The 11,782-nt window shown below is 34.8% G+C and overlaps 1 protein-coding gene across 1 annotated transcript in view; it reads left to right on the forward strand.

Moving 5' to 3' along the window:
- Nucleotides 1–11,782, forward strand: part of LOC101635365 — a 43,748-nt gene that overhangs the window by 26,243 nt on the left and 5,723 nt on the right. Inside the window, exons 6-7 of the mRNA XM_012720749.1 lie at nt 2,838–3,030; nt 5,543–5,647. Coding sequence (XP_012576203.1) covers nt 2,838–3,030; nt 5,543–5,647 — 298 coding nt within the window. The remainder of the gene's footprint in view (nt 1–2,837; nt 3,031–5,542; nt 5,648–11,782) is intronic.

Here is an 11,782-nt window from a genome sequence, read left to right on the forward strand (position 1 = left end):
CTCCTTACCCTGTTTTAAGGAGGATTTACCTTCTTCAGAACAAAGAGGTGAGTGAGAGTTGTATGTGTGTGCATATATGTTTGTGGTGTAAAGCAGTTAAGAGCAGAGTCATTAGTTCTGGTACACAAGACTAGGATGTTTCTAGTCTTTTTTATAATGGGACTTCTTTGTCACTGAAAGTTTGCATCATCTGCATTATTTCAAATGAATCTTACAAAAACCCTGAGAAGCAGATACTCCTATCCATTTATTTTGAGGTTGTGGAATTTTTGACAAGCACACATTGCCAGAGTGGGAGAACTGGAACTTGAACCTGATGTTTCTGACTGTAAATATATTTTACGGCCTCCCTGGTGGTGCAGCGGGTTAAAGCACAGCACTAAGAAGCTTAAAACACTTCCGCATGAGTTCTATCCCCGCCTGCCCGGGAGGAGACCACATGGCGTGGCAGACCTCTGCTGACCTGTCGGCTGCTCCCCTCAGCAGTGTACTTTGTAGATCTGCCTGTTCTGCTCCCCACTCTGTCCCCGCATCTCTGGCCTGTACTCCAGCTCTGTATGAATAAATAAATAAATCTTTTATATATATATGTATGTATATGTGTATATATATGTGTGTGTATATATATATATATATATATTTTTTTTTACAATGGTAAATTGAAGACACACTTCAGGGGATAGGGAGGGGGAGAGGTCAAAAAGGGGGATGGAAGAGCACAAGAGAATATGGTGATGGTGCACGAGAAAATTGGTGGTGGGAATTATACAGAGACTACACCTGAGAGGAGAAAGCATACCTTGAACAAAAAGGAAGAAGAATGATGCAATATACGCAATATGCATACATAAATATGTGTGTGTGTGTGTGTGCGCATAATGTATATTTGGGAAAAATGCATTTTTATTGCTAAGTAGTATTCAGTTGTGTTTATGTTCCACATCTCAGTGACATGGATGGAACTGGCAGGACTGCAAAATAAGCCAGAAGGCAAAAAACAAATACTAAATGATTTCACTCATACATGTAATATAAAGAAACAAAGCAAAGAACAGACAAAACTAAACCAAATCAAACCTTAGAAATCTGAATGTAGAACTGAGGTTACCAGAAGAGGAAAGGGGCAGGAAGGAGAGAGGAAAGGGACTGAGTGGATTGTGGTGGAGAGTAACTGGTCTTAGGTAGTAAGCCTGGTGTGGTAACTGCATTTGAAGAGGTATGAACCCAACTCATAAAAAAATATGAAGTTTCCTCAGTAACATAAATAACTTTAAGAGAATGAAATTTATTTTTCTACATTTTCAATCTTCTTAATGATTATTTTATTTTAGTTTATTACATGTGAATCATTTAAAAACTCTAATCCATTTGTCAATATTTATTACCCTTGTGAATATAATAACATGGGTCCTTGGATACCTTAGTGGTTTCTATGAGCATCTTGGAAATATGTTCACTTCACCAGAATTGCTCACCTGAGCAACAAAGCTTTCTGTTGAGACATTTCTCTTCCTAAAACACAAATCTAATCATACTATTCCTCCTGAAAGGAGGAATTCTAACCTCTTATTTCTTTTTAATAAATGTTTATTTGAAACTATTCTGAAATGTAAAAACTCTTCCTAAGTATTAAGTAACAGTTTCCTCACCCCTTTCACATTCCAAGCTACTCTCCCAAATGAACACAACTGTCTTCTACTTGGTCTACCTAGCTCACATCTTTAGATGTTTCTTAATTTAAATTTTAATCTACATGGAACCTAGTTTTTATGCTGTGAGCTAGAGAGTTGTTTATTCCTCCCCCCCCCCACCGTGGATCATCTATAATCCAAAACCAACTATTAAATAAATATATCCCTACAAATTAAAATACCATGTAATATTTTAATGTTAAAACATTTTAAACTCTTTCTGGAAGATTTATGTTTAATTTATATTTCATTATTTTTACACCATTGTTATTATAGCCAGTTGCTTTATAATGAGTGAATATATGTTTTGACAAATATCTATTCACTATTATCTTTCAAAAAATACTTCTCAATTACTTTACATTATTCTTCCTATTGTAATTTCATATCAACTTAACAAGCCAACTCGATTTTTAGGCCAAAAATAAAATTTTATTCTACTTTGAATTGTGGTGAATTTATACATATATATGTATGAATTTAGGAAAGATTCACATCTCTATGATACTGAATTTTTCCTTCAGAAATAAATCATTTCTCTTCCTTCATTCAGTTTTATTTCATGCCTTTTACTAAGATCTTATTTTATTCATATATACTTTATAAATGTAAAAGATTTTACGACTCTTTACTTGTTCTTGCATTTTATTGCTTAAATTCTTAATGGATCTTGACATGTAGATGGTGCTAAAATGTCTGATGATTCTGCCCATGGTGTTACAACAGGAAAGACAGAGGACAGGTGTCAGTGTATTTCCTTTTTGGGTCCTGAAGTAGTCAACTCTTCTGAACTCATAGGAACATTAAGCTTCTTCTGGACATTTCTTTATCCCCTTGTTTAAGTTGAGGAACAGTAAGATTTCTCGATTTTGTTTTTGAGTTTTAGTTTAAATGAGAAATCTTTTATTTCAACAGATCTAAAATTCTAGACATTTCTTTTTTCATTACATGAAAAATGTCAGCACAAAAATTTTCTCATCTGCCATTGCTTGGTAAACAACTGTGTTACCAAATGGTAACATTAGCTTTATTTAAAAATGGAGAGCTGCATACATTCAGAAAATGTGGTAGAATAAATTGTTTTTGGAAGATGTCTCCCTATAATTATCCAGAAAAATATGTAAAATCTCATACTTCTCCTTTCAGCTTATCACTGGAGGACACCAGATTACTCACACAGCTGGAGTATTGAAGTTGGGTGGCAGAAAATCCCCTGGTCTTGAGGCAGCCAGGAGAGGGAAATCAAGTCACAAACACAGCCATGGCAGAATGTACAGCTGTCACCTCCACTGCCATGACTGTATGAAAGCAGGGAATGGGCATGGGGGCTCCAGATTAGGTAGGCATATGTGTCTCTAACTAATGCAATAGTGGCTGGGAGGAGCCTTCCTGAAGCTGGGTGCAGTGGTCAGATCTGGAATCCCTGGGATTTTTTAATGCATGTAATATAGGGGAGTCTTCTCTACTTGTACTTAGGAAAAGCATGGAAGCATATTCCAGTAACCAGCCTTAAACTGCTACCAATAACAAAAAACACCCTACTTACCTCAGCTTCTTGCCCAGTAGAGTAAGTCTTCTTATTATAAGGAAAACTAATGACTAGGAATGCATGGGTCTTACTTTGCTATGGCTGCTAGGAGTTAGCTAGGCATCTTAAAATCATCCAACCCTTCCCTGGACTCCTGGATTTCCCTGGATTTTTTATCCATGAAAAAGGCAGTTGCATCTACTAATGACCTGCAAGCCATCAAGTGACTTAGGCTGCTGGAGGCTAGATCAGTAGTTCCAAAGTCATCTGTCCCTTGCCCAGAAGGACTTTCAGGTTTTCTCTTGGCTCCTAGACAACTTCCTCTCCAAAAAAACACTGGCTATTGGTTAGGCATGGAATTGACACACCAGTGGCTGCCAGTAGCTAGCTTGGTAGTCCCTAAAGGGACCCTTCTCCAGCACTGTCCGTACTCCCTGAATTCCCCAGAGCAACTTGTGTACCACGGAGCAGGCAATACTGCTTACCATAAGGAATGCTGACTTCTAAGCTGATGCTGAGCTGGTAACACCTGGAACTGCTGGCAGCTAGCTTGGTAGCCCCAAGAAGAAACACCCCTTCTCTTGTTTGGGTTTGGCAGGCATTTTGATGCTCAACTACACTGAAATCTGAAAGCTCTTGCAGTTACTGCCTGTGGCCCAGATCCATAGCCTCCTGGCCATTATGCATATCAGAATCTCAGGAAAAAAGACCTGCTCAGATAAGAAATATGTTGCAATTGGAGGATAGGTTGGACTTTGGGGGTCTAGGAGAACATGACTACTGGTTTACTTTGATCATTCTAGACAATAACTGCATATCCATCCCTCAGCTTCAGTGTCTGAAGCACCAAGGAAAGCAATTGCCCTTGGCAATCTACCACAGTCGCCACCAGATCCCCCCACACATCTGCCCCATGCCCTATGGGCTGGGTTTTGGACTATCACTCGGTTGAGCTCTTGAGCTTCAGTCATCTTGACTGGTGATGAGATTTTAGTTAATGTAACAACAGAAAGCAAAGCCTCTAAGGCTAAGAATCTTGGAACAAAATTCTAATGCAAGAACATGACAGCAGGAAATAAAAGAAGCACAGAAGGAAAACAGCTTACGTTAATTCATAGAAGTAATAGCAGAGCATCAGACATCATAAAGAAGCAGAAGAACAAATACTCAATTGATAGATCATGACAGACTCTCAGGAAAAAACACTATTGCAACAAAATTAATCAAACTTTCATGGGATACTTCAAAGTACATTCATTTTTGTTTCTTTATTTTCGAGCAATATTCTTAATTACAGTCTTAATGATGCATAGTAAACTTAGGAGAGTAGTGGACAAAAAAATAAGAACTACAATTGGACAAAGAAAATATGACTAAAGTTTCAATCAGAAATCACAGAAACAAATAATAAACAGAAAGGAGCTCAATGATGTCAAGCAGACTCAATGAGGTCAAGGAAAGAATCATTAAGACAGAAGATAGAGTAGTGGAAATAACACAAAAGCCCAAAAGAACATAATTAGGAAAAATGATGTCAATGTAAGAATCTTATGGAACAGTATAAAAAGGTAGCTATACCCTTTTACAATATATAAGCTGTAATTTAAGGTTAGCTCTGGAAATAAAAAATAAAAAAACTATAAAAAATAGCAAAATGCAAAATAAAACTGTACATAAAGTAAAGAAAAATGAAGGAGCATGTTAGCAAATAAGCAAACTATGATGGGAGTGGATGGGAACTAGATTTTTGGTAATGATCATGTTTTAATATATACATAAGTTTTGAAGTATAAAGCTGTATACATAATACTTACACATTTTTATATGCCAGTGTTACATCAATTTTAAAAATTGAGAATGATGTTCACATTTCTCAAATATATTCATGTGGCATTTTTGCATTTTCAGTTACTGAAGCATTTCCTCCTTTCAGAAATACTTTGCTAAGTAACAAGAGCAGCAGGCTTGCTGGTGAGAAAGGCCTTCCCTTTGATGCAATAGCTGAACAGTTCCACACAATTGAACACCTGGGAATATGAGAGTCTTAATTCTCTGAATACGTTTTCTCGGTAGTTTGTAAAAGTTGGTTGACCATTTGCTCCTATTCATTTCAAACTTTCACTTTCTTATCCTTTCATTTTTCTATTACCATATTTCAATGATAACACCTTAGTAGAAAATAGCTATTTGTATCCATTTATCTAAGGAAAACTTTTGAAATATCAGATGCCACAAACCTGTACTGAAGGACTTTCAAAGGAACTCAAGCTATCAGATTGTCTTTACAAAATGGTTTAACTGGTTGTCATGTCATGACTCTTAGGAGAAGCTGTAACCTCAGATTTTTGTAGAAGCTGTAACCAATGTGCTAGCTCAGGATGGATCAAGGTATTTGGAGAAGGGACAAAGCTCATAGTAATTCCTTCTGGTAAGTGACTTTTTATATATATATTTACTTTTTAAATTAAAACAAATTCTGATAGATGCTTTCTAGAAAAAAACATTTGCAGACCAGCTTTATCTTATGCCACATACTTGGTCTTAGCATATGAACAGCAATTTTGCAGCTCCTGATCACTGTATTTGAAAAAAAGGACTTCTGCAAATGGTTAATTCATTTTTTTTGCTTGTGAGTAGATTAAAATTTTATTTTCTTTAAAATAAATGAGAAAGTATAACTTTAGGGTAGGTATTACAATATTTGAGGGGCCAATTCTGTATACATTAGCATATGATGTTGGTTCACAATACTTTTCTTCCAGGAGGTTTTCAGCATGAGATACACTTTTATTAAATAAATGAGTTTGAAGTTCTTTGGTCTGTGGCTATTAGTGTGCTAGAAAGTCTTAGATTTGTGGGCCTTTTTTCCTTTTGTTAATTTATATGCTATAATAGTCACTGCTTACAATATAGATACATTTTATTTGCTGAAGCATTTTATAAAATGGCCCAAAATGACCCCATTTGAGAGAATAATGTTATCTAATAATTATTGATGTTAGATACCATACTAACTTGTTTCAGTATCTTATTCTTCCACCACACTATTCCCCTTTCAAAGTAAGGAAATTGAGACTTAATGAGTCCAGTCGTTTACCCATATTCACATGACTAGATTCTGTGGACTTCAACAGGATTTTTTTGCATGACAAAGAGCATAGGCTGTGCCACTATGTGCTATTGGAAATATTATCATGTTTATATTCTGATTATTTATTTTTCTGAAGCCTGATTGCTTAAATGGATTCTGAATTACCCACTTAGTAAGAGTTGATCGTTTGTGTTACTGTTAAATGTGTGGAAAAAAATCTGTTTCTGATCATGGCATTGAAATGCATTCTCCCTTGAAAAAAACTCCAATCATGCTGAATGTGGACTTATTAAAGTACCCAAAATATGATTCTTAGAGTATTTCTTAAAATGACAAGTCTTACCTCATTCCAAGTTTCTTTCTGAATGGACATCATATGCCCAGAAATAGTAAAACTGCCAACAGGACAGTGGCAGGAGTCTTAAACTTCACTACAAAATTGTTGAACTCAAGAGTCTTTTAACTTACTGTTGGACAGTTGTACAAGTATCCAAATAGGATCCTAACATGCACTGGTGTCCTCGTTTTCTAAACCCCTTCCAGTAGATTTCTTCATTGTTTGTTAATGTAAAAGGTAGAATTTTTTCTGGACAAGTAAGACCACCTTTCAAACATTTTCCTTGCTTAATAGATCCATTCAAATGAAAGTTTTCAAAAAAATTTCACAAGCTGTTGAAACACTGACAATTTGAAGGAAATGCTGTATTGTGGTTTCCTTGGGATTTGCGATCATACAAATAAGTGAATTCATAAATTGAAATGAAGATTTTTTGGTGTTCTTTTTCCTAGCTGATTTCATGCATAATGTAATCCTAGGAATCTAACTGAACAATAAATACATTAATAAATAAATAAAATATATAAGTAATAGCAAAAATTACTAGTGATTTAGTAAGGCAATGGTTAATATCAAATATTTAACTCTTAATCATATTTGAGTGTCATATGCTGATTTTTTTTATATGTAATACAGTAACTTTGTTCAGTCTTCATTAACCTTAAAGATGATATAGTAGCCAAAGGTGGGAGGAAATCTCTCAAGGATGTTTGTAGACTACTGGATCCATTTAAGTGACAGTATTATTTTCTTTTTTTAAGATTTATTTATGTTAAATAAACTGAGGGACAGGCCAGATGTGTGGTGGGTGAGAGGATTCACCAGAGACAGAATGGGGAGCAGAATAGGCAGATGTACTGAAGTACACTGCTGAGGGGAGCAACGGTGGGTGAGGAGAGGTCTGCCACACCATGTGGGTCACCTCCCTGGTGGGGGATCGAATCGAACTCATGCTGCAGTGGCTTCAGAGAGCTTCATACCCTCATGTGACAGTTTTAAAAGAATTTTCAAAAGTTGATAAAGAACTGAAAAAAATGAAAGAAATACTACATTTTATTTTCCTTAGTACTTATGATCATATGAACAAGTAAATTCATAAATTAAAATACAAAAGTTTTTCTTTTCTTTCCCCAAATTCTACACAATTTAATTGTAACATCCATTTAAATAATGGTGACACGATTTACGAGGAGTCTGAAAAAATATTATTTTTAGAGGAATGTAGTGTCAGAACAATAAGAACTTCAATTATGGGTCTATCACTTTCTGTATAAGCCTCTCTTAGCAAATAAACTTTGATTTAATGATTAATGTTTTGTCAAAGAAAAATATGCATGGCCTCATGAAGAACAACAGAAAATCCAAAGACTAAAAATAAATTAATGGTAGAGTGACATGTACCTATAACATTTGGATATAATTTTATCCATTTATTCTGTCAGTGCATCAACTGTATCAGGTTGATGCTGTAAGAATTAAATGTGAAAATGAACTACTACAAAAGTTGGAAATGAGAAAAATGTCAATTGTCTACATTCAAATTAGCATACATTAGAATTATTCCTGAAATCAGGAGTACAGATGTACTTATTGTCATTTAGTCTGCATTTAAACAAATGGCCAGCATTTGCAAAATACTTTTATTTTCTTAGACCAATAACTACCAATTTCTAAAAATGATTTTAATGAAATTTTAGCACTCTCTCTAGTGTTATTAGCTTGAATATAAATCAATCATTTTTTACTAGAAATACCTGGAAGCAATTTTCCATTCTATATATATAAATGTATTGTGATACAGATAAAATGGCAAATATCCCCTTAAGCCAGTTACTAACTTAATCACACTGTACCTACAAAGTTAAAAGGTACATCAGTAATAATATCATTTGAACAATTCTGGGATTTTTTGGTTCTCAATTTCATTGAAATTTTTGTTCAGACTCTTCAGTTGAGTTTATATCACTTTGATACCTTATCCAGTAGTATTTTTCCAAAATAAAAGCAGAGAATTAGAAGAGCATCTTCTTGTAATATGAAAGTTTGTTCAAGGACTGAGACAAGGTAACACATGTTATGTGAAGGATAACTTTGAGGACTCTTGTTTTCTGGCTCTTTCATTATGTTTGAATTTTTATTGTTTTGTGTCTCTCACAGAACTAGAATTTAGAAACATATTCTCCCATCTGCTATGTCATATTCAAGATAGATATCACTAAACTATCAACCTCTGGGGCAGGGAAAAATAAAAAGACAAAATTCACAAAATATGTCACTTATTTATACTGTTATTTCCAAAATCTACTCGAGAAGACCTAAAATTAAATACTCATGCTCTGTGACCATAATGAAAGTCAAAACTCAAAACGCTAAGGAAAGCAAAAGGAAAAGGGCCTGCAATCACCTAGAAACCCAAAGTAAAGTTTTGTGTTTAAAAGTAGGAGAAAATGTATTGGGGTAGCATACTTTTATTATCAGATTAAGTGAAGCAAAACAAATTTTCTGTTTTTTCTTCACTCTATAGTTAAAAGGGCATTGACTAAAGAGTCTTTTAAGAGAAAAGTGAAACAGGCCGGCAAATATTGCCTTCAACATCCATTTTATGAAGAGACAGAAATGGTCTTTAACCAAACCCATCTTATACCAGTACCACATTACTGCTTGGGACCCCATAACACTTACTGTCATTCGCAGGTGGTGACCTTCAGCAGATATAGTCAGGCACGTAATGTTTTAATGACCTCTGGTGATCCTAAGAAGCTGTGAGGATCAGGTATCTTGTCATTTCTCCAGGCATTTTCCTTGAAGGCCTGTGGTCATTAATCTTTGAGGCTGAACTTGTGACATGTGCTGTATAGGTGTCAGTTTCAGGATGAAATGGCTGGTGAAACCTGGAATGCAAAAGGTCGTGCTGTGGATTGGGAAAGAGCCATTTGCTGTGGAGAATGCCAGAGGGGCAAAAGCATGTGTTGACTGCAGATGCTAGACTAGAGCCAAAAGCGTTCTTAAACAGGTATAATACAGAGAAGACCAGACAAATGATTGCCTTAGCTGGGGGTTTGAAACAAAGGTTTCATGTGATGATGACTATAAATTCAAAACACATTAGAGCAAAGTAACATGCAAAGAAAATAATGAGCCTTTAGCCTTAATTATCTGGACTTAGTTGCAACTCCAAAATATTGACTTCCTTAGTAAGATCAGAGTTTTGTCTAATGTGATTAAAATGTCACATTAGAGCATATAACTACTACAAATTCCTAACAAGAATGAAATGATAATGATAGTGGATCATAATCTTTCACTTCAATAACATTTGAAATTACAATAGTTTTCAGATCTTGTATAATTTGATCTCACTTCACCACTGGTAGTGATTTATGCTAAACATCATTTTCAGATAAAAAAGGCAAAACAATCATTATTTCATTGATATGCTCAAACACAGAATCTTATGATCAAAATAACCTGGGAGCAGAATGCTGGTTTTGAGTCACAGGTTATCACAATTCCACTAGAATCTGAAGAATTCAAAGAAGTTAAGCTAGTCTGAAGTTTTTGATACAGGTTGAACCACTGTGCAATTATAATGTCAAGCAATTTGGTGGTGGAACAAAGCTTGTTGTTACAGGTAGGTACTGGAGGATGCAATTTTTTCCTCAAAGCTATAAAGGGAAGTTAAAAACAATTAAATTGGAAGAATAGTAAAATTCTTAGAAGTAACAAGAATGTGATGAGGATTGGATGTGGAATTCTTAGGAGAAATTTTACAATTCCAGAGTCTTGTAGACACTGCATTGTGCAGTACCAGAAGGGGATCTGTCTGGCTTTGTGTACATGTGGACTTGTATAAAGTACTCTATCTATAATGGGTGTAGCTATCATGAAAGTGTTTGACTCTGGAAAATTGTATGACTACAAGTAAGTTGTTTCATTTCTGATGGTGAAAGGGTGTTGTAGAAGCGCCAGGACTCTGAGGTCAGACCCATCTGGAACTCTAGCTCCACCACTTACCATTTATGTGATTTTGATGATTATTCTCTGGCCTCACTTTCCTATCCTATAAAATGGGATAACTATTTATTCATGAGACTTGAACGAGGTAACACAAATGAAATTATTGGTATACTGAATATGAAAATCAGTTTAAAACATCGAATATGAAAAACAATTTAAAATTCCCTATTCAGCAGGTGAAAATAGAAAATAGTGGAGCTCTAAGATAGTTTCGTAGTTATATATGTTAGATACAAGTAGAATGGAGAAAATGACTGTAAAATATGGTACTATCTTATTCTTGCTTAAACATCAAAGAAATTCAGAACTACAAGTTTCTTTAGGCAAAAATTTTCTAAAGCAAAGCAAAATTGCATTAAGTACTGTATTTGATGAGATTAATAGAGAGGCATTTCTAGAATAATAAATTTTAAAGGCATTTTGGATATATTTCTGCACTCTAAATTCAATGCAACATGAGTAATTTGGATGTTCAACTTTCATATTGCCTATTAAAAACAAAACAAAACTGGAGCATTTCAGCCATGAAATTGACTGTTACATAAAATTAGAATCAATTAGGAGAAATCAATTGCTTGAGTATGGGCATGGGATTCATATTTGAAACTGAAAATTCAACTTGACAAGTTGATAAGTACTCTTGCAAGCTGATTCCCTGTAAAACAAATGATTGTTATTTTAAAAAATGTCAGTTTTCACCTGACATTTATTTACATGGAAAATAATATAAATATGGTACCTTCAAGTGTAGGTAGGTGAAGAGTGATGTTCCACAAAATTGCGTTATTTGGTCAAAGTGCATAAGACACAAAACTCACAGGATAGGAAAAGAATTTACTTTAGAAGTGACCAAAGATTCTATCTATATACATCTTTAAAATTACCTCATCTCCTGTTCTGTCTTTACTACCATCCAGCTTGAACACATATTTCACTATGATAGAACAAAAGAGAGTTTTAAAAGAAAATATACTCTTGATTGTTGGAACCACAGTTAAAAGCCATATGTGATGTTAGTATTTGGAGAGAGGCCAAAGGTCATGATTTAATCCCAGCTCTGTCTCTTAACAGCTCTGATAGTGGGTACAAATTACATAATCTCTTGAAATTCATTTCCA

The sequence above is a fragment of the Condylura cristata genome, unplaced genomic scaffold (assembly GCF_000260355.1).
Source record: "Condylura cristata isolate star-nosed mole 26May11 unplaced genomic scaffold, ConCri1.0 scaffold00005, whole genome shotgun sequence".
Lineage (NCBI taxonomy): Eukaryota > Metazoa > Chordata > Mammalia > Eulipotyphla > Talpidae > Condylura > Condylura cristata.